At 42.0% G+C, this 26,338-nt stretch overlaps 1 protein-coding gene across 5 annotated transcripts in view; it reads left to right on the forward strand.

Annotated features, from left to right (window-relative positions):
- The first annotated feature begins 1,777 nt into the window (after positions 1-1,777).
- Positions 1,778-26,338, forward strand: part of ndrg4 (NDRG family member 4) — a 69,295-nt gene continuing 44,734 nt past the window's right edge. The window contains exons 1-5 of one of the 5 annotated variants that reach the window (XM_088614124.1): positions 1,778-1,998; positions 4,935-5,011; positions 16,437-16,518; positions 22,366-22,512; positions 25,967-26,011. In XM_088614124.1, coding sequence (XP_088470250.1) covers positions 5,010-5,011; positions 16,437-16,518; positions 22,366-22,512; positions 25,967-26,011 — 276 coding nt within the window. In that variant the 5' untranslated portion in view covers positions 1,778-1,998; positions 4,935-5,009. The remainder of the gene's footprint in view (positions 1,999-4,934; positions 5,012-16,436; positions 16,519-22,365; positions 22,513-25,966; positions 26,012-26,338) is intronic. The other 4 variants (XM_088614126.1, XM_088614125.1, XM_088614127.1 and 1 more) reach the window with 4 other exon arrangements.

Below are 26,338 nucleotides of genomic sequence, written 5' to 3' on the forward strand. Positions count from 1 at the left end.
GCTCCTGAACTTGTCTTCATCATTAGGACAGGCTAGCGTGCAACCTGCCCATCCAGGACTTGTGATACATCACCCAATAGAATTCATTATGTCGTGTAAAGCTTGCTGAGTCCCAAGATCAGGAACTCAACAACTACATAATGCTTGGCTATGGAGCCTTCATTCATTCTCCATTCTGGATGATCCCATTTCTTCAGGGATACACCTCCACAACAGTACAGGCGCCCTTGACATTACAGCAGCTGATTTGATGTGCTGTTCCTTCTTAGATGCAGGCTTAACTTTATAGGCTACTCTCTTCTAAGGCTCTTGGGTACCATTAACCGTGGCAGTTTACAGAGAGAGTTCTTTTCCTTCACATAAAATTCCTTACACTCAGAGCACATCCAAGATTCACTCATTCATCCCAGGTGAATTCGAATTCGGATTCAGCAGCTCTGTCTATTTGTGCATCCAGGTGGATGCTGCACATTGGTGGTGGTGGAGGGAAGTCCCCATTACCTGTAAAGCGCTTTGAGTGGAGTGTCCAGAAAAGCACTATATAAGTGTAAACAATTATTATTATTAGTTACTCGGCAGCCATTTTGGCTCAAGAGTGCCCGGGTTTGAGCCAAGATGGTTTCCTTCCCAAGAGAAATCATCTTTGTCTCCATCACAGCTCTACATTTGCAGTTCTCAGTTGAGTTGTGCTTATTTGCGAACAAGGGTAGGTTATGGGGTGAAGTAAAATGAGCAGGTAGGCAGGTGGGTGAGCTTTGGCCTGTGGCCTGAGGCCAGAGCTCTACACAGTGCATTGCTGGATGGGTCTCCCGTTCCTCTCCTGTTGCCTACCTGTTAGCTCAGATGTACCATTCTCTCCAGAGCGAGATTCCGATCTGATCAGGGCTGCCTCCGCTTACCTCAATCTGTTCAGGGAAAGGAGAACAAAAACAGCCCTGGGTTGAGTCTGCCTGTGCAAATACAGAAAAGCCACAGTAACTTGCAGGAGAGGCATCTTGATCAATCCCTCTGTACTGTGTGTTTTAAAAAAATGCCTCCAGAACTCCAGAGTTGTGGAATGACCAACATAAATTAATGTTTTTTTTTCAGGTACAATGAAAAGTCACAAAAATGCTGACTTCATGTAGACTTCATTATTATGATTATAAGTGTCTTATTTCTCATGCAAAAAAAAAATTGCTGTAAATATTTTAGGTGTTCAGGTTCCTTGTTGTTTAAAACTTGGTAGCAGTGTGTCATAGACGGAGATATATCAACATAAAGATGCTGCTGCAAGATTAGCGTGCCCCCGAAGGGCCTGAGGCCTAACAAGTCTCAATTCTAGTTTCAAAGGCATGTTACATAACATGCAACAATACCAATAGGAGTTTAAAAGCAAGGAGACTATCGCCAGCACAAAACTGCTGTTTCACAATTAACAATCTAGTGAGATATACAGCACGAGGGCAGAAAAATGAGCTTTTAGTAGAAATCACAGAGAAACATGATCTCAGATGGAGAACTCGAGGGGAGAATGAGGTACAGTATTGTAGCAGCAAATGTGAAAGACAGGCTAATTTATAATTAACTCTGGGGGGGGGTGTTAGACATGCACAAAAATTTTCACCTAAACCATTTTATAATGAAAACACTCCTAAGTGCCTGTGTGGGTGTTATTTTTTTTTGCTCTGCTTTCATCTCCCTGATTCGTTTGAGACCGGTGCCAGAGAGCTGCCTGTCGCAGTCTAGGTCTCTTCGTGGAAGTAGCCACCTCTCTCTCCCCCCTCCCTCCCTCTCTCTCCCTCTCATCTCCAGCCTCACAGAGCAGGGGGAGTCTGCACACTCGTCAGTTCCCCTGCCGCATCACCACAGACGCACGTGCTTTCTGTTTATTGCCTCTCAGAACAAGCCACCCAGGCGCGTTCTCCCAGGGTAGGCTGTCCCTCACACACAGAGGCCGAGGACGAGAGAACAGGAGACACGAGCACAAAGAAACCAGCCTAAACCACATCACAACAGGTAGGAGACTTTATTTTTCATCTGCATGGCGATCAGCTGTGGGCTTTAAACTGCACATTCTGTTCAGCACCGTGGAGTTATTTTTAATTTGAATTCTTTAATCTGGCTGTGCTGCCAGTATGATCAGGGGAGCTGTATTGCAGTCTTACACCCAGATTTCTGAGCTCATGTGTTACATACTAGTCCATAATGGGCAAGACTGGCATGGCGTCAGTGTTCCACGATCTGCGATGGCATCAGGACACCATCAGGTGAATTAATTAACCCCTGAAGTTCTGCTTTAAATGGGAAATCTAAACACTGGATATGTATCAAAGTAAAGACTTTATCAGAATACCCTCTGTAATGCCATGCTTCTCCTCTGGCTAAACAGGAGATTCTGAAATTCAACAATACAAATTTTAGTTTTGAATCCAGTGTCTCTTATTTTTACTGGTTTTATAAATATTGAAGTGACGGGCAACTTTGTCAAAATGTTCGTAAAGCAAAGCTCAATTTATCAAGTGGAATACAGGATATACACAATTCCTCGTTAAGTGGTTTCTTTTTATAAGCAAAGAGCTAAACACTTCTAAATTGTTAGGAGGCATTTAGGTTAAAGCTGTTGTTCTGGGGATATAGGTCTGGCAGGAGGAGATTGCTATGTACAGCACTGAAATAAAAAAAATATTGCACAATAAATTGCTTGAGAGATGTGACATTTCTGGATTATTGAAAAAAAATCAATTTAAAAACCTTCACAGGCCCTGTTTTTCATCTGCCTTAATTCACAAGCAACGTTTTTTATTTGCTAGTATCAGATTATCTGGAGCCCCACATGGGGCTGTGATGGTGTAAGGGAATCTTCAATGAAAACCTTTATTAAAAAAACATTATACAAAGGAAAGATCTGGATGAACATAAAGATATTTAACTCTTTCTCCATTTCAAGAATCCAATATTGTTTGGAAAACATGAAAGAAAATGATCGTGAAGCTGTCCGATTTAAAATTTCTTAATTAGTATTTACATGCAAACTATGTGATATTTGTAAAGATATCTGAAATAATTTGTATGAAGCTGCTTTTAATCCATCTAACATAATACAGGCTGGATATGTGATGCAAGAGTGACATGCTTGATTAAAAAAGATCAAACCAAAGTCATTTACATAGCAAATGTTGGAAGGGGTTTGTTTTTAACAGACTAGTCTTTGTGAAATCTACTGGGAAATCAGGAATACATCTAAGGAGAAATAGTTGAATATTTTCCAGATTCTGTTGCATGAAAAGTATAAAAACCCTTTATCTATACAACTCGCTAAACACAACAATCGTGTTAATTAGAAGTAGTATGTGTCAAATAATTACATTTTTTTAATTTAATTTTTATAGAATGCTCAACTACCCCTTCTGTTTCTTTATTCTCTTATTCTTCACTATCCCCAAGTCCTCATGCTCCCAAACGTGTACTGTAAGTAGTAGAGTAATTCCTTGAATATGACGGATATTAACCGTCAATCAGATAACTGAAAGTAGCAGTGCTGCATTGCCAACAGGAAGGTAGCCCTGATATTAACCAAGCATATACTGTAGGTGCGCAGTCAATCACAGAAATGCCTTCTGAGTTTTATTGTTAGAGGTGCCCCCTGCTGGGCCAACCTGCTCCTGCAGTGCCGGCGTCCTCAGCTAGGCTGGTGGTACAGTATGACCGGACACTGCCGGACAAAGTCAGCACCACCACACAACACCACCCGGGATTTCTGGGACCCGTCAACACTCTGGAATGAGAGACCAATATCAGGGGATGAGCCGCTTGTGGGTTCAGAAGAGTTTGATATGGAAAACTCTGGCGTTGAAATCCCTCTTGCTTCTGTTCCTGGGCAATCACAGCTCTGCAGGCTTTCAGATAATCAGATGGGACATCAAAGCTTTAAATCAAGCTGTCATTTTGATCAATAAGGCAGAGCGAATCCCCATGTCACCCTGTACCTGGAGACCCAGGAGTGAGTATTTCTACTCTTATTTGATTTTCATGCCGCTAGCGAGACATGCAACCCGACAGCATAGATGCCTAGTCAATCCCACCTTTTGAGGCTTTTGAGCTTCAGGCTGTGATGCCCGGGATGTTTCAATTGATTTTCTTTTCTTGACTTCAATTTTTTGTTATCCCACTCTCTCACTGTGACAGGCACTGTGTCCAGGCAGATTTAATATCTCTTAAGAAGACGACCATCCAATTACGTCTATGTTGCACAATCTGAAGAAGAAAGCATATGCAATTGAGTTCTTTAACAGAATTCTGAATGTTATATTTTTAATACAGTTGTAAATTATTTAGTGATCTCTCTATAAAAGGTGACTTGGATTACATTGTATTTATAATCTTTTGTGTATATACAGTAGCACCTTTCATGACATCATGACATGATCTGCAGCACATTAAGCAAAAGCATTAGAAACCTATTGGATTAATACCCATTTTAATACAATTAATAGATTTAAAAGCTAGAGAATATTTTTAAATTTAAATGATATAGGTGTAGGCGGAGTTAACTGTACAATGATATATTCAAGGTGTCCTGTAGCATTTTTAATTTTCTTCTGAAATCCACAATCAGAGCAATTGCTGTGCTGTTAATATAAACTACACAATGGCTGTGTAAAGTGACATCATATCATATATAATGTATGTAAATTATTCTAGTAACATATATTGTTAAGAGAGGTACAAGAAAAAAGTTGGAATCAATGTCATGCAGTTATCTACAGCATGCAAAGCAATGTATGATACCACAAGACTTTAAAGAGACAGACCCTTTTGTCCTCCTTCATTCTTTAATATAGAAAATATGTTATAAAAGCTATATGGGTAGGAGGAGCTTTGTTTTAACTACAGATTTGCCTTACTTTTAAAAAAACTTTTCAACATCCAACTCTTTTGCTTTGTTCAAATAGATGGGGCCTGATCTGGATTGTTATGGAGTTCCTCTGTAAAGACTAACAGCCACGTATCAGAAACTGCTTCAGACAATGTACGTAATTCTAATGCCTGTGGCTCATTTCATCTTGTGTCTGGGTCTCTGTTCGCTGCAGCCAGTTTTATTTTAAACATCATCAGTCATATCTACTGTATTATTGACAGTGATGCCATGGACACGACTTTCTTAGCAAAGATCAGACCTTTTTTTATTTTTTTGGGGTGGAGGTGAGATGGGTGTCTGGGTTGGCACAGAGTCATCAGATATGTCTGAGATGCTGTCACTTTCTTTAGTTGGTTTAAACTACCACTGTGTGTGTAAAACCCCATAGTTAATCCATTTGTTTGAGAGCATGTTCCAGTCATAGTCTCGTGAAGACATTTCTGTTCCATTGTTGTGTCTGCTCTCCAATCAAATAGCATGTATGCTGGACGCGTAGGTTGGTTGCCCTCGTTGATCAACGCCATCTCAGGTCCTGGCATGGGTTATGAATCAGGAAAGGGGTTGTCAGTGTGTTTGCCTGCTAGGGGAAAGAGGCTTTGAGCAGTACACAGACTGTGCAGTTTGGCTCGACTTGTTGGGTCCCAGGGCTATGTTCTTTTCACACCATCTCCGATAAGACCCAGCACTCGCTGATTTCACACAACACTTTTAAAACATGCCACAGACACGGTCCTTCTGTAGCCTTCCTATCTGGCTGGAAAACAGCAGAGCTTGTGCACTGTCTCCATGCTGATACCACGAGGACCTGGATATTCTGCTGCACACTTGAAGTACTTTCTGGGGTGGCGTGAGTCTGTGACTTATCTAGACTTGGGGTGACTTTCAATCAGAAGGCCTGGCTGCAGCTGGGCCCAGAATCCACTTCCATAAAGGCAGAGAGAGAGAAGGAAAACCTGACTATGACTACAAAATGGGTGCCACTTGTCTCAATCTTTGCTGGTTCATGCCTGTGCAGCAGCTCCTTTTCGTTTTCCGGCTTTTGAGGAAGTTCCATCATGCTCTGTGCAATGGTCAGGCTGTGTTTCCCTCAGCCAGTCAAGTTGGTGCCAAATCTGTGCCAGGCTGTGATTTTTCCAGGCCATCCAACATTACAGGGTTTCTCAGAGTCTGTGGAACCTCTATTGCTAAGAAAGAGGACCAAAAGTGCAATTGCACTAAAATATGTCTGCACTGGCTTGCTGAAAAGTTCCATTCACAAATCAGGTGTTTATTACAAATATTTAACTATAAATTCCAAGTACCAGGTTACATTTTGTTTATACCAGCTTATACCACAAGCTGACATCGATAGCCTACGTCATGAGCAATAAGCAGCATATTTACATAGGTCACAAACCATTTAAACTGTGTCTAGACGTAGAGTGAATAATATCATGCTGTGAAGGACAATCGGGACTTTTGGTGGTGTAGTCTTATTATCGGAAAATGTACCATTCATGTTACATACAGCTGGAAAAGAACATTTCTGACGATTTTTGTCGAACTGTCTGTTGAATCAGTGATGGACAGATGTCCATCCAGTGCTTAGCTGGTCTTATTTGGGCTCCCTGGCTTGAATGGCAAGCTGAGCTCCAAGTGCAGGGGCTCAGAGGGAATCAGAGGAGTTTGGGGGAGACAAGGTTTGCTTTAGTTTCTGGGACGGACTTGCTGCAGAGCAGAAGAAGTACAGCTCAAGGGGAAAAGGGAATTCCCTGCCTAGTCAGTGCTCTGGCGGCTATGAAATAAATAAATAAAATAGCTCTTCAGTTCAAGGAATTGACACTGAGCGTTGGCTCAGCGTAGGAGTACTAAACAGGCAGGGAATTGACCTTAAGTAAAGAACACAACCAGATGATTGGGGTGAGCCTGATTGGGAAATTAATGGAGGCTGATCACACCCTGAGCGCAAGGAGTTAGCTGTGCAAATGCCAGTGTCACTCACAAAGTATGAGCTGGAAACATCTCTATAGAACTCATCCTGACAAGACATACTGTATGAATGTCTTATGTATCCTGTAAGGTATATAGATTAGATGAATGATATGAGCTGCTTTTAGCATCTTGAGGTCCTTAAATGTTTGAACCTTTAGCACCTCATTGGTTTTTTTTCACTGTGAAATGATCAACTGTGCCATTTCTGTATCTCTGGTTGAGATACATGTATACAGTACTTTTACTGACTGTTCATCCAGTTGCGTGCTTTGCGTGCTTTGCATTCAGTATTGATCAGAAATGCCCGTGATCATGCAGTCATAAACCCTGCAGGTGCCCAGATTCTTGCCACACAACACAAAATTACCTTGAGCAATCCACTGTCTGTGATATATTGATATTGGTCACAGACACCAGCACTGATTTGAAATATATGGAAATTTTTCTTAATGCTGAGTAATATGTAAAGTGGAGTCCGATATGATTTTAGCAACACCCAATTAATTCACAGCTTGGCTAAATGAGCTAATTTCACAGTCTGGTTGGCAGATGAAACCTTGAAGACTAAAAACACTTAGAAAAAATTTCTCGAACATTGTGAATGTTGAAAAGACAGCAACATACTGTATAACAGCCTTATTCTTTGTTTCATCAAATGCACGAATGGCTGAGCCTGAATGTCACTGTAAAGAAATTTCAAAACAGCAGTCAAAAAAGCAAAAGTATTCTCTCGCACTCAATTTTAAAGCACACCAATTAATTTTTTATTTGGACATCATAAAATGTGTATTTATCTAAAGATCAATTAGAAATAACATTAAAAAGAAAAAATAGTGGCTTTTTATGTGGGTAAGACACAAATAACAAGAGTCTTTACCAGGAATAGACACCATGTCAGGGACACAGTTAAGGAATCACAACAGCTGCAGCTTCTGAGAAGAAAGCTGAGGACGACTATTTTCACAGTGTGAAAAACTGAGGCTGGTCTGTTAGTAGAAGGTTGGAAGTGAAGATGTGTGCAAACCTTATCTCACCAGCTCTGGTTAAGGGCTTGTCGTGGTGATTAACAGTTGTCAATTCCACACTGGGGCGGTGTGTGCGGAAAAAAAAAAGATCCTTGTGAACCGATTAAATCTGAACTGTCAACGGGAGATAGGACTTCTGTTAGGACTGGGACTCAAGCCTATGAAGAGTTAACTCATCCCCATTCACCTGCATTCACTGAGAGCGTGTTTGTTTTGCAAGAATAGAGATGACCATTGAGAGGCTCATGCTGTCTTACCTTCTGCCCATTTGGCAGGGGGTTTGAATAGAGAAGGGTGGGTGGGCAGTACTTTAGCTGGTGTTAATGTCACAAGCGACAAATGAAAATAAGTAAATGTCAGCTTTGGCCTAACAGTATGAGTCCTTTGAGATGCTATTGATTTCCTTCTAGTTAAAGCCATTGTTAGGGACATCAGCATCAATCAGATCAATTTCTGTGCCTTTGGCCATCCACTGCCATTGGCACACAGAACCAAATCAGCTTCATTATTTATGTGTGTCATCATTGTCTCTAGGACAGCAAATTGGACTTGGAGCTTCTGGGGATGGACAAGTTATATTTGTGTTTTTCTCTGTTTTTCCATGTGATAATAGATCAGTCTACCTGTTTTTGTCAGCCCTGGATTGTGAAACAAATTAAATTCTGTTTTTATTCCCAACCTTGTACAAGTGTGTCTCTGTTTTTGATTGATACAGAGAGAAATGGGATGTAGATGTTTGTAACAGCAGTTTCTAGAGAGAATGTACAGTAAATGTTTCACCTCCTGTTTATATGCTACATTCTTTGTAACATGCCCAAATGTCTCATCAGGCTTTGCAATAGTTTGCATTTCAAGCTTGTGAGCATTCGTTTAGGCACTATAGACCTAAAGGCTATTCTGCCACAGATGATTGAGCAAAAGAGCAAAGGTAAGAAGGATTTGAACAAAATAAATAGGAAAACAGATTTGATTTCTGTAAGTTTAGTGATCCATAATAAGAAATTCATCATACCTCTTAGTACTTTAAAGAGCAACCGGACTAGTTTCTGTTCTGAAAAAAAAGTTCTACTCAGACAGATAAGGAGAATTTAATCTTTTTAGCCTGAGACACAGAAGATTAGATAAGATAATGTCCAGCTATCAAAACCTTGAAAGGAATAGACCAAGTCAGTCCTGGGAACATCTTCATGATCAAAAATAACATAAAGGTTTGCTTCCCAACTATTAAAAAACTTAAGCTTTCAAAAGCACAGATGCTTTTGTTTGGAATGTTGAATCCTAATGTGATTGTCATATTGGGAATAAGGCTGTGATTCCCCAATTAAACTCCATAATCCTCCACACCACAATGGGAATCTCCATGTTTGCTATTAAATTGATGGATTCCCAGTTTTTATCCATGAACTCTCTTCTACAGCACACAAGGTCTAATTCAACTTGAAAATGACATTGCATACTGTAGCTTGTGTGAAGGAGTCAAGTTGTCTCTCTGAATCATAGGTCTTGGACTTGACCCAGATCAGTGTCATTCTGACCCTCTGTCTTTAAAGGTTTTTACCACATTGTAAGTATGCTGTGGCGCAGTGAGTGGGATTGGTGCCTTGAAGCACTGGGGCGCTGGGTTCAATTCTGGAACTGGGGTGCTATCTGTGTGGAGTTTGTATGTTCTCCCACTTTTTGCATGCACAGTCCAAAAGATACTGGTTGGTGTATTGGCTTCTGGGAAATTGGCCTGGGTGTGAGTATGTGTGTGTTTGTGCCTTATCTGCCCTGCAATGGACTGGTGTCCCATCCAGTGTGTGCAGTACTTTTCCTTGCTCCATTATGAGTACAAGTACTGCTTTGGACAAATACAGTTTTATGTTTCCTTAATGTGTTGTTATAGCTATTTGAGCAAAGCATACTGTCTGCCTTGCCATAGCTAACTATTTTTAGGGCAAATTTCTTACAATAAAAGTCAGATTCAGAAGCTTGCAAATGAGAATCTCATCTAGACCACAGAGTACGTCCTTGTTGGACAGATTTTAGTGATCCTGATCTCCAGCTCCAATCTTAGTAAGTACTGTATCAGTTACTGATACAGTCTCCTTCTTGGATGTCTGTTATTCTGAATGAGTTCCCGGACCTGACTATTTCTCTTTTGCTTCTCACAACTAGTGTGACTCAAGTCCTTCATGCTCTTCAGTTCCAGATACAGTCTGGAGTCTCTGCAGTATCGGGAAGCAGTTGTCCCCGTGGTTCACACAATATCTTTCTGCATTAGCCACAAAATCACCCCCTGCCCCTGCCCCAGCCATTTCTCTCCCCCCCCCCCCCCAAACACCGCTGCTGTGAAAGTGTATCCAGTCCTGTTGCTGGCATCGATTTCGTATTAAAGCACTAATCTAGCAGTGGCCCTCGAGGTAAATTCCTCTGAGTACCTACAGCCTCATCGATTTTGTGTCACAGATGATAGCATTTTCATTCATTGTTTTTCAAAAAACGATTTCCATGTAGCTCAATTTTTCTGGGTTGGGGGGGGGGTAAATTTTCATTTCCCTTTGATGATGGGTGATAGATATACCTGCGTCCCACTACAGATTGAACCTTGAGGACTGTGTACAGATCATGCCTTTGCCTTCTGACTGGATAGCTTCTCTTGTCTTTTCTTTATCCAGTCTGGCCAGGCCTGGTCCAACACAAGGGCCTAACAAGCTCAATGCTCTTTCCGAAAGAAAACTATCTCACAAAAATATCCATCTGGCAGATTGTGGGGATTAAATAATCTGTTACTTCCTTACATTTTCTTTCCAGTACCCAAACAGCCAGTTTTCCCACATGCTGTCCCAGTTCTTGGGATCCACACCTTACTGTAGCTCCCCAAAAAATTCAGAACACACCTTTTACAGGTGGTGCTTCAACAAGTGGATAAAACCTCTCTAATACGGCAGTAAGAGCCAACACTAAGAGGTAGCCTAAAACACCAGGGGATTTTCACTAGTTCCTGAAGCCTCCCCCTGTTATTTTCCAAATTAGTTGCCCCCCAGACAGGCCCTCGGGGCTCATGGGGCTGAACGGCCATCTTCTGCCATGTCTGCTTCCACTCTGCTGGGTGCTGGGAAGTGTGTTGTGCACAGTATCTCTCGACCTCTATCTATCAAGAGCACTCGTTTTGGGATGGCGGGTCTCAGCTCTCAGGATCTTCACTCCAAGAACATCCTTCAAACAGCTGAATCTCAGAGGTGTTTTGCCACAGTCATGATTTTATTCCCTTTACTGTACCTGCAGATGTGACTGCACGTGGATTAAAAAAGAAAAGCCTTTCCTCGGTTGATCACCCCACAGACTCTTCCTGCTGTAGATCCTACAGTTCCCATGAGAGCACAATGTCTGGTGTCCTTAACTATGTATCTGCTCCATGCTGCATGACTTATTTAGTGATGTAATTAACATTTTTATGTTTTGCCTTTTGCTCGGGAATTGCTAATATTGACCATTCATTAGTTTGTAACAGCTAATAAAAGCAAACCTTTCTCCCAGTCTCTCTGCATAGATATAGAAGTTTTGGATGAGATTTTCATCAGCAGCCAGGTTTGCCTAGAATGGTGTCATTAATAAGAACAGTTTCCTTGTTCACGTGTACAGATAGGTCCACCTTGGTCTATGAGCAGAAAAAAATATGCCAAGGCAAGGGAACCCATCTTAGTGGGACCAGTAGGTAGTGTTCACCCTGCGGGGTGTGTGGGTCCTAATTAGGGCCCCCTGATATAGTGATGCGGACACTACTACTGTAAAAAGGCACCATCCTTCAGATGAGATATAAAACTGAGGTCTCAACTTTTGGTGGTCCTTAAAAATCCCAGGGCGTTTCTCGAAAAGAGTAGTGGTGCTAAATGCTCCTTTGTCATGGTTGTCCTATATTTTGCAAAAACTATAAGACAGGAACTTGCCTTTGTACTGTATAGTAAATGTCTATAAGGACTGTGCCACTCAGTTTATGTGGAAACGTATTTAAATAAAATTTTATTTACATAAAGCTGGAACAAGCTGCCAATGCAAAGTTTTGTAAGCCCAAAGCCTGGATTCCTTCAAGAAATGAATGATTTGGGTGAGATTCTTGGGTCACTTAGAGTAGTTGTTTGCACTCAGATGAGCTAAATGTCCTTTTCTCCTCTCATTTTTTTCTGTTTTGTGTTCTTGTTACTATGGTATGTTATGGTAGTCTACTGTTGTGCCATGCAGTGAAATCACCTTGGAGGAGCATACAGTAAATTAGAAGTAAATTAGTCTAGAAGTGCAGAGTAAAGAGGGAAAAACACATCAACTTATCATAATAAACCTTCAGAAGAAATCTTTGTGTCCTCTCAAGGTTTCATTCTTCTTTTACAAATCTTGGGTATTCAGCGAATGTCTGTTCAGTTGATAAGGCTATGTAACTGTAGTTGAAATAAAAGATTGTTTGCGGAGATCCAAAGATCAGCTAGAGAAATCTGAAAAATGTAGTTTTTTTCCCTACAGTTGAAGGACAGATCGAGACAGGTTGAAGGAAGGAAAACGAAGAACAGGTTCACAGCAGGAGGGAGGAGAGAACGAGCCAGACTTTTTTCCAAAATGGCAGGCCGTACTGGATAGAGCGCAGTGGGCTGTTTTGCGCTAGAGTGGTTGTCATAGCAACACATTTGTAGAATGCGGCTTTAAGAGCAGAGGTGCAAGGAGAGAGGGCCACATGATACCAAATTCTTTGAAAGCTGTCTCATGGAGCTAGGAATAGGCAGATTTTGGCTTCTACTTGTTTTCAGCTGTCTTTTAAAAAAACACAATTTCAAATCCTGTGAGGAGGGATTTTTCTTGTTTATGTAACTGATCAAACAACAGGGTTAAAATAGCTGATTAAAATGTTTCATCACTGAAACAGAACTGATGTGTCTGTCTTGATGCTTGAGGATTTTCTTTGTTCAAAGCAATGTACGTACTGTATAGGTGCCCAGAAGGTTATTTGAAGGGGCTGCTGTTTAAGCTCTATTGTCCTCACATTAGTGTGAAGTGTCTTCAGCCCGAGCCACTGCAAGGTTTTTGATGTGTCTTCAGCTTACTGCAACAGGGGTTCTTAAAATGGTAGCACAAAGTTACAGGGGGCTTGAATCTGTTGGGGAGTCTGTGCCCATGTCGTTGGAGTGCTACCAGTGAGAGCTACATCAGTCCTCCAACGAGTGCTCACTGAGCTGTAGGCACTGTGGGGCTCGCAGGGTGAAAACTAGTGGATGACTTTACCGTGCACATGATCCTTGTTCAAAGAAAGAAATGACAAAAAGAGAGAATAGGATTGATAGTATTAACCTTTTTATTGACCTCTTAAAAGTTAAAGACTGAGGAAATCTTTCGTCCTCACTGCCATTTCACTAAACAATATGCAGTAGCTGTCTTCTGTCTTACCTCCTGTAACACTATTTTACTGTCTTTCTCTGTTGGTAATGTTTGATCGTCTTTGTTGTGTTGCTGTATTGGACTGTACCATGAAAAATAAAACCAGATTCCTCCAGAAGATAATAAAACTTGAACTGAATTAAACTGGAAAAAAAAGAAACATTAAAAACCCAGCTGATCAAGAATATAGCCTCTTTTCCACCAGCTTCTGACAGATTTGCGGCCCCGTCCCATATCTCTTATCCAGCAGGATCTCCTTTGGTTGAGGTTCAGAAGAGTGTAGTGGTGTGTGTGGCTGAACAACACAGTTTACCCGTTTTCAACAGCTTTCCGAAACAAAGAGAAGTGGGATCAGTCTTGAGGGCAGAAATAGTGCCACCACATTGCCTGCTAAAGTGTTACCATGACCTGGCAAGTTAATCTGTTGCCAGCATAGACTGTGAGAGAAACTTTCTGTGCACCGATGGTTGTCTTAAAGCTCAGTATGACGTTTGAATGTCAGCAGTTCTCTGCTGGAAAATATCTTTTTTTTTTTAGCTTTTCTGGCTTAAGCTGTGCAAATGTCTTTATAAAAAAAGACTGCAACAGATTTCCCTGATAAGCTCACCTTGCTGCATAGCCAGATGAAATGCAAATAAATACTCTGGCTGGTAGACTGGAGGAACAGCAGTTATACAGCCCAAATTATTTTCCAAGGCCCTTGATGACAATTAAACTGCTCAAGGCATGCTTGTATATTTGATCTTTTTGTGGTCAATTTATGCCAATCTGCAATTTTAGTGTCCTTATTTACAGTATATTGTCATTGTCACAATAAGCTTCCCAATGTCATTTACTTTTTCAATTCCGATCCCTGTAAACAGCATTGCTCATAGTTACTACTGTAACTAGTGCTGGATGTTTAATAAGCTGTATTTTGCAGTTCTAATTTGGTCTGTGAGGAAATGCCATGCACAGACATGACACTGCCTTCCTGAATGTGTAGGTGTGCGACATTAAAACACCTTTACAGATGACAGGTAGGAAGTGGTATATTTGGTTCTGCCTCCTGTTTCTGCAAAATCTGCCAGATTCTGATGTGGTTCTTTTTGATCTGGCCCGATCAGTGCCCGTTTATCACATGGTGCAATGCTTGGCATTCATGCAGGGTGATGCCTGACAGCTGTGGGGCTCTTGCCATTGAACACATCCATCTGACAGGCCCAAGGCTCAAGCAACCACTCTCACAGTGGGCACATCAAAGTGACCTACTGGCCCGCCCCTGGAAAGGGGAGGAATATCGTAGGCGCCAATCATGCATGGCATTCTAATGACAGCTCTGATGAGTCTTAACCTCACTGCCGCCACTAATATCCATTCATTCATCCATTTTCTAACCTCATTATACAATTCAGAATCACAGGGGAGTTGGCAAAGCAACAGACACAAGGCAGAATACACCCTGCACTGGATGCCAGTCCATTACTGGGCACAGACAGACAGACAGACAGACAGACAGACAGACAGACAGACAGACAGACAGACACACAGACAGACAGACAGACACACAGACAGACAGACACACACACACACACACACACACACACACACACACACACACACACACACACACACACACACACACAATTGAACTCGGGAACACAGGACTGTGAGGCTGCGATGATAACCATGGGGCCCCTGTGCCACCTGCTACTTACTGTATATCCTTCAAATATTTTTGAGGGGTACTCATTCATACATGCCTACCCTACCAGTTCAGGCAATAGGTTATCCAGTTTTGGATACTGCCAACAGATGTTACAAATGAATCCCTTATTGGCATCTAATTATCTGTGGGAGTGTTCGTTTCGACAAAATATCTTAGATTCCGCCCACCTTCAGCTGCCTGAGGGAATTATAGCTTGGCATCTGAATGTACCTAAAGGGGCCCAAGAGCACCAGAAAACATCAGAAAGGACCTAATTATCCGAAGTTGTCAATTAAATGCCACAGGCCCTGGTTTCCCAGCTTTAGGACAACAAATTCAAATTATTCACCAGTCTAGGGAATCCCATTCGTTTGTGGATTAATCTTTTTTAATCATGAAGAAATGTTTAATTTATACAGTTTGGCTGATATTGAGCTCTAGTAAATGAGATGCGCATGGAAAGAGCTCAGTACGCCGATGTAGTTTTTTTTAATGTATTCTGTCTGTAGCAGTACATTTATTTTGACGTTTGAGTCCAAGGCATGTTCCATAGAGAAATCAAGTAATCTGTATTTTTATTAAATAAGTGAACTTCAGAAAATTGCATATTTAAGAAAAATAAAAACACCTCAGGTTCTTCCCTTTGTAATACTGTATCAATTACCTGAGGGCGACTAACCTTAAGAACAAGATCATTTTTTTTCTGTCATTGTGACACACTGTACTGTATACAGTATATCTGAGAAACCTTTCAGCCCTGGCAGTCTCTCTCTCTTCAGCAGACTCCTTCACATTAGGAACTGCATGCCAAAGCCCAAATGACCTGAGCAAAACATAGACATTTCACAAAATCTCCTCATTGCTGCCTCGTTTGATTTTTTTTGCTGTTTTTTGTACTTGTAATCCACCCGGTTTTATAAAGGGGTCCTCCAGTGGAAAAAGCCTGCTTCGTGTATTTGACATGGAGATTATTTGACTGTACTTCATGTATTACTCTTCTACTGCACAAGGCCAAATCCAAAAACCGGTACACTTGTTAGTGCTTTGCAATTAAAAGGCACTATGTACTGTAAATTGAAATTGAGCTACTGCATTGCTAATTGCTCTCACTGTGTGACCCTAAAGCTAGGTTTCTTTCTTGAACTCTGGAAACCCTCCAAACAGTTCAGTTGCCCTTTCAATAGGTATGAGATATGAAGAATCTGGTGGCCTAATCTGTGGCTGTGGAGTCTAAAGTTTCAACAGAAGGGATGACTCAGTAAATCTCATGAACCGCATGGTTCATGAATCAATTATTTTCCAGTTCTCTACTTAGCCCATTAATAGTTTTCTCGTGCTTGAGAAATCTGCTCACCTGTGACTCCCTGGATAAGGACAGGCTATCCCCTCTATGCAGGCCATACTGTGTAGTGGCAGTGTGCAGTGACCCTGGTCCTCTGTCTGTTTCCAGGTTGCTCTCCAGGATGGCTGGTCTGAAGGAGCTGCAGTTCACCGAGGATAAACCTTTGCTGCCAGGCCAGGACACGGAGATGGTGAGGAGCTGGGGCTGGGAGGGGCTGGTCAAGCAGGCGTGGGGAAGCACAACATGCTTTTGTACATGTCAAGGGTTTGCTTGCATTTGGAAGCGCTTCAAGAGTCTCTACAATTCAAAAATAATTAGAAACATTCAGTTAGAGATTAGTTATTTCAGTTTTAAGGAACTTCACACTTAATCATGTACAGTAGTTCCAAAGTAAAGTTTGTCCCAAAGCAAAGCATGTTTTATATGAATCAGTTACTTACTGTACATGAACACGCCACATAGATGCTTTCATTAGTAGTCATTCACGTCTCAGTTTCATCATCACTATCACTAAGCCTCTCCCCAGAGTCCATCAGCTTTAGAAGTGCATGGCACATAGTTTCTAGTTTCTTTGCACATTCCTGCTGTCAAGCTTTGGCACTGTAATCTGGAGTTTGCACGTCACAGGTCGTCATGCTACTGCAGCTCCAAAAGTACCAAAGAGGTCAAAGAAGGAGACCCAGCTTCTACTGCTACTGCTTCCATGACGGTCTCCTTTCAGTCTGCATGAAGGGAGCTCCCGAGCTACTGATTTCTGAAAAGCACAGACGGTGACAATCAGCCTATCGATTGCTTGGGACAACCTGAACTGTCTACATCCAGGTCCATTAACAAAACCTCCATAACTGTTGCAGTATCTGATCTTCTACCCAACAAGCTGCGTCTCCAATAGCTTTAAGCCCTGGTGCTCTGAGAGGCTCAGGTGTTGTTTACATCTCTGTTAATATTTTCTGCCCGTGGTGACGTTGCACACGGTAACGACATGCTCTGCATGTGTTTGGAACACAGTTCGGGCAACAGGGACCAGCTGCGTTCACATCACCGCTCTGCTGTGTCTGCTGAACACTTTAAATAACAGGTGCTGAACACAACGGCGCCAGACAGTTATGGGTATCCAAGTGAGGTGTCTTCTGTGATTAGGAACCACACGCTTGAAAGCGGCACAGAAATGCCTATTAGCCTCTGCACACGGCAAAGTTCATCCTCCCCTTGCATGGTGTCAGAACAGGTCTTTCCAGTTTTCTGGGAAGGCCTGGGCGAGGTTTTGTTTGGCCCATCCTAGCAGGAAATCCTAAATGAGTGGAAATGCAGCCTGTTTCAGCTGTGCATCTGAAGACAAAAAGACCTGCTCCTGGTGCTCAGGGCCTATAGAGCAAGAACCAACAGATGGTTTGAAAATATACAGTTTGGAGAATGCATGTATGCGGTAATCAGCTCTCCCAGCCTGCATCGGGGGGAGTGACAGTGAGTCATTGAATAATAATTGGCCATTCCAAATTAATGGTCAGAAAGAAGGAAAAGCAGCTGACGGTGTTTAAAGTTCTTTTTGCTTCTAAGAGTGCTGTTTTAAAGAAGTCTATGTGGCATGTGAGTCAAACACTTAGAATTGAAGTATTAGTGCTTAAATACAAGGGATTTAGAGAGCGTTTGACTTTTGCATCGTTGCAGCTAATTTAGAAACTGTGACCTACTGTAACTGTTTATCTGAGAGGTGTACTGTAGCACAGACATACTGGAGAAGCAGGGAAATGACTCTTCCATCAGCCCTGGTTTGGATTAATTAAAATCTTGATGAGGCTGTAATGGTTTCTGGGACCCCATTACTCCAACCTCAGTCTGAACTAGCATTGTTTACTATATATGAGAGGGAAAGAATCTTTACAGTTTTAACACTAAAATCCTTTTTTTTAACTGCATTGCATGCAACTGTTTAAAAATGGCTGTGTAGCAGTCACAAGTGATTAAAACAAAGTGACAGAATAAGTTTTAATCAGGTTTCACAATAAATTACTCTGCAGGTGCAGTGAGGCACAGCATTTTGAAATCTCTGCTCATTAAGGGAAAGCACAATCTACTAGGATGTATTCTATTCTTGGGGACTTACAGTGAGTCATCAGTGGATAACTGTGGATCATAGCTGGGAGAATACACCAGGACCAGATTGTTTGGGCTGAGGGAGCACAGTAGTGTCTGTGCAGCAACAATAGATGTCTGAAATCAATTTTAAATTTAAGAGACATCTAGTCGAATTAAGCAAGAAGGAGCAATGTCTTAGAATTAGTCCTGCTCTGTGCCACATTTTTAATTAACTGAAGATTGTAAAGATGATTTTTAGAGATACCAGAAACAAAGTCCATCTAGGAAAAACTACTTGTATTGCATAAATGAAAATGGACACTTCACACTGCAGATAACACCCTGAATCAAGTGGGGTTGGATTGCTAGTTTGTTGAAAGAATGTGATTCCGAACAGGGTTCAGCTGGCAGTCCAGAAGGGCTTATTTTGTCAGGTGTGAAATGCCATTCTAGTCCAAAAAGAGCACCGCGTCCTCAGTGTTTATCATATATTAAGAGGTTTATCTGTCTCAATTCACAGTCCTTGCTTAATAATATTTTTTATCTATCTGGTCTTTAACCATGGTAAGTCCGAAAGTGGGAAGAAACCAATAAAACAAAACTCCTTGCAGTCAAGAATAGTTTGCACAGACGCACATGATGAAGTTTGCTCGAACACATTTGTGCTGCCGTGTGAAAGCACACGTTGGTTTACATCACAGCTGTAATAGACTCAGCAAAGAAAACATGAACTGGATTTGGCATCCAAGTAATTTCCTTTAAGAGTTTTGAATCAAACATCAATCTCTGATAGAAGACAAAGCGTCTCACAAGGGCTCTGAACAGGAAAAAAACACAATTTGAACAAAGCAGCAGATTCCACAGTTAAATGCTCTTTAAAACATCAGGTCAGCTCAGTTTATTCGCCAGATGCACAAGGGTAATGAAATGCTTATTTGCATGTCTACTCCAATACAATACAACACTGATTTTAATTAACTATAGAACCATTAGAATTAACACATTCAAATGGACTGAAACTGATGTTCCAAAATGTAAAACAAAATCCTGCAGAACTGCTGTGGGTCGGGCAGCAGCATGGTGCAACAGGTATAGATCTGGACTTGTAAGTGGAATATTGTAGGTTCAGATTTCAGGCAAGACACTGCAGTTGTACTCTCAAGCATGTGTCTCCTTTCCCTTCCTAAACTGAAAAGTCTGAGGTTAAGTACATCTTTAATTTTCTACTCCCTTTCTTGTGCATTTAATTCCCCCCGAATCATGTCAATCAAATACTGTACACAGCTTTATACAGAAAGTGGGAACATGTGTGAGTCAATAGAAGGACCGGCCTGAGAAATTCAGAAACAGCTGCACCTTATTGCAAATGGTACAATAGAAACACAAATACCTGAAACTATTCACAGTGAAGTACAGTATGTTTAAAAACAGTTCTTTTCAGGAAAGAATAAGGTTTGAAACAGTGGTCTACAATTCTGCTGATACACAAAACAGTGTTGTGAAATTTACAATAAATTATAAATAATATTCACAAATACAAATGAATAAAACATCCTGTTTGCATTCTGTATGTCACTCATTTACATGAGTTTCCTGTTGTTCTTTTCCAGCCCTGTTGCCTTAACAATGTGCATTTGTTATATGTATGGTTTGTCCTGAATATATGGTACATATCAGTGGAACATTAATCGAATTAGTTTGTCAGAAGTTCATCATCTAAGACAACTTCGTAGACTGCTGTTTTATTAAATTGCTGTTCTCAGTCTATTCAAGTTAACAATCACTTTATGTTACACTTTCATATGCTGGATCTGTAATGTTGATTAATGATTACATACAGTAACAGCCTTGGACAATATGGGCCAGAGTGTTCACTTCAGCACATCGTGTGAGTCATCTCGAAATCCTGCTTGCGGCTCTCAGAACAGCCCTTTCTGCTTCTCCACGTCCTTTCCAATCTCACAACATGCATGACTGCTGCTCTGCTGGCCCGCTCCAGGGCAACACAGGAGCGCTCTGCTCCGCTCCAGGAAGGCACAGCTCCTGTAGACTGGAACAGGCACCTGTCAAGGGATGGGGAGGTCACACTGTCTTTTTCCCTCTGCTCACTTCCTCCTGCCTTCCAGCTAGTTGAATGGAAATCAGCATCGGGATGAAGTCGCTTAATCTCTGTTATTCCCCCTCACCTCTCCTGGCGCACGCACGCACGCACGCACGCACGCACGCACGCACGCACGCACGCACGCACGCACGCACGCACGCACGCACGCACGCACGCACCCACAAGAAGAGCTAACTCAGCCTGGAGAAGAGGGGAGCTGCCATGGTCTTTGAGCCACTCTTGTCCAATAGCTCTTCAAGGCAGCAGAGGTGTGTGCAGGCAGGCCTGGAGCGAAGGGGCAGCCGTTGGGGGATCTAAGGCCAACGGGTTTAGACCCCCTGGTACTGGCTCCATTTCCCCAGAGGCACCGGACTGGAACGAGTGATGAAGGATTCCCCGTCAGGATTCAGGATTCCCTCTCTCCCCTTCAATCCAGAACTTCAATTCCAAAAGAGGGCAGCAACACAATGTGGCTTTGTGCTTTGACATCCTTTTAGTATGGGATGAGAAGAAGTCGTGTGCTTAAATCCCCATCTGGAAATAGAAGACTGTCTGTTCCATGACATTGAGTGGTCCCGCTTTTGGCTGTGGACTCTTGAAAGAAAGTGGTGTAAGTGCTAGCTCACCCTTTTGGCACTGAAATGCTGTGATGCGGTGTTAGTTTACCGAGACCTGTGAATACCCCCCTCGTGGTCATGTCCAAGTCCATTCTTGTTGGGCTGCTCTGGACAGATGTGAAGATTACTGACTCTGGTTATGGACTTTAATCAGGGGTTTTCTTTTGAAGAGGCTTCCTTCACCTTTGTGTGCTTTCACAAAACTACCTGTGCTGTCACTAAGTGGAAGAGCCTTACCGTTCCATTGTGGTCTTGCCTTAATACAATACAGACCTCCACAAGTCTGAGCTTGTTTTCAACAGTTACCTAATGTGTCAGAGGACTGAACGAAGCAACAACATCTTAATTGATGGTTTTATCTTTCTTCACTTGCTTTGCTTATTTTCTTTGGGATGAAAAAGTTGCCTCTGCATATCACAGCACTACGCAGGCTGTGCTTCATCATTCTGGACACGGTCACTTTTGCACAGTGAAGAGCCCATTCAAGTCAAACCCACTGCTCATTTCCATTAGCTCTGGATTTCCCAAACTATTTGGAAGTTCTTTTGAAACAAGAGATGGATGTACTTCTTTACACAAAGGGTTGTAGTAGTCTGGAACAAGCTACCCAGCCATATTGAAATCCATACTCTGACTTCTTTCAAGAAACGGGTAGTTTAGGAACTGAGGAACCTGGAAGCTGTTAACTGTCAGACGAGACAGAAGGGCTGAAAGGCTTCGTCCTGTTTCCAGTGTTTCTTGTGCTTTTAACCGTTTCTCAGTCATAACAGTAATTTCTGGCATTCTTTGTAGGTAACAATAATAACTGAAACACCTATCCATTCCAAAGGTTGTGCTGTTTTGCCCAGAAAAAATAAGCCTTGCATCTTGGACAGCTTTAATTTATTTGGACTTTTTTTTGTTATTTTGAACATCCAAGGCAGTTTTTCCACTATGCTTGCCTTTAAATCTCCAGCCAGTACTGGGAAGAAAAGCCCAGCACAACCCCTCTCGTTTTTTTGTGGGTAAGCCTGTGCCAAGCCCCGTGTCGATACCAGACCACTTGGCGTCTTCAGCCACACAGTGTCCCGACCGACTGAGCAGGGCCCCACCTACTAGACCAGCACCTTCTGGACACTCTGCCTGTTGCTATTTATGTTCACGGTTTTCTTTGCCAAGAGCTGCTGCGCGCCCTTGCTGCTTTGCGTGCTGTGTGACTGAGTGATGGATTGACGAGGTGGTGTTTTTATTTGTGTTGGTGCAGCTGGAACGCAGAGAGGGACTGCGCACGTCTGCACAGCCCCGTTCCGCCAAACCTGAGGCAAAACCTCCCACTGGCCTCCAGCGCAGCCACGTGATCGCACGGCACTGGCTCCGAATCACCAGACGAAGGACTAGAGGTCGCGTACCGGTAATTAAGCCGAGGCAGCGTCAGATCTCTCTATAGTCCTGTGTCCTCACTGTTAGGAGCCCCAAAGGCTACCTCACCATCAGCACTATCACGTTTCCACAAAGCAATTGTTTCATTTCAGCTTCTTTGCTTCTTAGCACTGAAAGAAGACCCCCAAGCTGTAACCTGTAGCAGGTTTGGTTTTTTTTAAAAGAGATAAATATTTGTCCCCAACCAATTCATTCTTTTTTTATGAAGTAATTCCAGAGGTAAACAATTACTTCTGAATAGCAGGCCATTTTGAATGAGGAGTATAAGGGTTAACACATTCATGTATCACTCTCTGAAATTCTCGCCCAGCTCTTTCGGACGCTGATAGCTTAATTGTTCAATAATCTCATCCTGTCGTTTCCTGGGGGATGCCAACCTTTTCAACACCATGGCTGGTTTGCTTGTTCCATCCTCCACCATCACTTTGCGAAAAAGAAGTAGCCTCAGTTTTCAGTATCAAATGTTCTTCCATCTAACTTCAACTCTTCACACAGCCTAAGCAATAGTTCCTCAGTGGGGGATAAGGCTGAAAAATAAAAGGGCCACCAGCCCTTGTAACCTAGATATTTATCAGCATTGCCCTTGTTAAAAGGGTTTTTCCATGTTCTATAGCATATTTCTTGTCAGTCTGATTTCAAGTTTTGTTTCATCTGAAAGATACAGCAGCAACCCCAGTGCTCAGCTAAATTTTCTCAGGGTGACATCAAACATCGCACTGGCTTAGCTGAAGTTTTACTGACAGTGAACGAACTTCCACGACGAAGCCTTTGAACCCACTTCTGTGATGTCAGGCTTGCGAAAAAGTGCTTGAAGACCACGGCAGCACCACCCATGGATATTTTCTTAAGCAAATGCCATTCCTGCTGTGAACACATGCAGGCTAGCAATTGCTTTAATCTCTGTTATAATGGTGCCACTCAAGTTTTGCACAGTAGGTCGGGATCGTTAAGTCCATCCAACTTGATGATCCTGGTGGAGGATGTGAAATATAGATGGGAGATAATGGATGTCACCAAGAAAATCAGATCAATAGTTTCTCCTTTGACTTAGACACTTGTCCGTAATAGATGTTTAAACAGTGCATCTAAGTTTTGATACTGTATTTGAGAACTGAACTGTTGTCTGCCTTAGGGATTAGCCTGAATTCCAGTTCTAAAATAGATTCCTTCAAGTTAATGTGCTTTGTCAGAAGTCGGAGGTCCTCCCTGACACCAGGGATATGGGCATTAAAAAAAGTTCTGTATAAATAGGTTTTTAAAATAGCCAGAATTCGATGATGCCCAGGGAGGAACTGAAGTGGAAAAATCTTTTTAGCTGCAGTGAGACAAGCCTACCACATCTGTCTGCTGCTGTGATGGACCAAGAGGTGATGTCATTCAACAGGATCACCAGGTTCTTGTCTTGTGCAGTGGCAGGGAAGAAGAAACCCATCTGTGAAACACCACCTCATCCGGACACTCCCAAGATGTGCAGGGAGTGTGCACATGTGTCCTTAGTGCCCCAAGGACAAGCTGTATATAAGAGACTAGGATCCAGTTTCCTGTAGTGGTGTGTACATACAGTAATATACTGTAGCTGGAAGCATGATGGATTAAAATAGTTAAGGAGAGATATGGTCTTGCATTAAAATCAAGGTATTTACAGAATATCAAGAGGAATAAGACTGACCCCTGATGTTCAGAAAGAAAACGCACCACTGAGATACCTACTAGCCTGTTATTTTAAAAAAAGAGAGATGCATTTTGTTTTCTGCCTGAATTGTCTGTGTGGTTGCAGGGCTTGTATCAGATCATTGCAAAGCATGCTGGGATATTTGCTGACTGAATCCCAGAATCCAATGAGCCAATAAGGGAAATCTGTATTATTTATGAAGGTTTAATATCATCATTGGAGTTGATAGTATAGTTTTTTAACTCCTGGAGAAATAGTGTGGGATTCGATTTCATCAGTGCTGTCCAGCTTAATTCTGACCCAGGGCATGAGTACACTGTCACAACAATCTTAATTATATGTGACTTAACATCAGTAGAAGTGCACTACAATGGGATACACTGTTAACAGCTCTCACAATAATCTGTTGTGATCTTGTGCTAATGTCAAATCTTTATCGTTTCTCCATAATCTCTGCTCCAACGCTGGCAATGGATTTGTTTTCGGTTGCAGCACACTCCAGATCTCTTTTCTGTTTCAGGTGTATTGTATTATTCTCTGTTATAATGGTGCCACTTTCAGCTTTACAACACTGCTAGTGGTGAAATTGCATGCTTTCCACAGCTCAAAGTAAACAGTGCCTTTTCCTTTAACACAAATATTTCTCAGTTCTTTTTTTATTTCCACATCTCTACCTCAAAATGTTTGGCACCAACAGGCCTCACAACAGACACCACCTGAACGAATTGTGTCCTTTGGGAGTTGAAAACATGTTTTTTTTTGTCTTTCGGCACAATTGTTCAGTCCCAGCAAGAATGACAAGCCATCTCCTGACAACCTGAATTAGTTCTGCCTGTTTTAAACATGTTTACTCTGTGTTCCACAGTAGACTCTGTACAATCACTATGAGATTTATTCATGGTACGATATACAACGTATACAATGGAAGAAAGATTATATATTCACTGTGCTATATATGATTTATTCACTGCAAAATCTATTAGATCACTGTGAGATATACAGGATATATCCACTTTGAGATAGAATATGTGCACTGTGCGATATATAATATATTCAATGTAAGATTCACAGATATCTCACATAATAATTACCCATGGTTTGAGCAGGGAGCTGCACCAGTGTGCTGGCTGCAAGGGACCAAGTAGAGATGAAGTCTACTCTGGAAAATTCAATGTTTCCACTCTCAGAGCTTCAGGCTGTTCTTTGTGCTTTATCGATTTTTCAGCATGGAGTTAACTCATAACGTTATTGTAGCGTATTGCAACGAAGCTCTCCGTTGGAAGGTCGTGCATTAGCTCATTTACATTGGGGCAGAGGTACAGTAGGTGTGCATTCCTTCTTAACATTCTACAGCTACTGCTGCTGCAGGTAAGATGAACACAACAAAAATACAATGCAGCCTACACATGATTGTTGTAGCCAAAGTACACATGATTGAAAGGCACAGTGACTCCGTTTGAAGTGAGGCTTGTCAGATGTTTTGTAGTTTGGAAATACTTTTGAGATTAAGTGTGAAGGGGAGAGTGGAGGTCACCCACTGTCCCCATGGAGTCCTGCTTTGTGACCTGCCCGTTTGCGATCCCGTGATGATGATGTGAGCGTAGTCTGTCAGTATCCCCCAGGTGGGTGGCACTGTGTAGCACGGGGTGCCAGCGAGTCACCGTGGATGCTGCAGTCCAGTGCTGCCATGTGCTCTGTCAATCCCAACATCACTCCCGGTCTTAATAACCCTCTCGCCCTTTGTTTCTTTCAGGAAAACTGTGAGACGTTTCTCTCGATTGGGGACGCAGACTGGAAGGTAATCAAACTGGTTTACTTCACGTTTCTGTGCCTGCTTGGGAACTGTAGTGTGTCCTTCACTTTAAGAAATAACAACAAGGGATTAGCACCACTGTATATACACTTTTGGTATTTAGCTTGATATTGATGAACATAGTGAAATTCTTAACATGACCCTGAGATCTGGTACAATATGTTAAATAAAAGGGTAGAACAAGATTGAAAAGCAAATGGTACTGATGCACCAGTACAGCCGTTTGAGTAGTATCTGATCTCACAAATAGACATAGTTAAGACTTGGCTAAAATGATCGAAAGTATGAATTGGACCAAATTCCTTGTGCATG

This window comes from Lepisosteus platostomus, chromosome 20 (assembly GCF_059453375.1).
Source record: "Lepisosteus platostomus isolate fLepPlt1 chromosome 20, fLepPlt1.hap1, whole genome shotgun sequence".
Classification (NCBI taxonomy): Eukaryota; Metazoa; Chordata; class Actinopteri; order Semionotiformes; family Lepisosteidae; genus Lepisosteus; species Lepisosteus platostomus.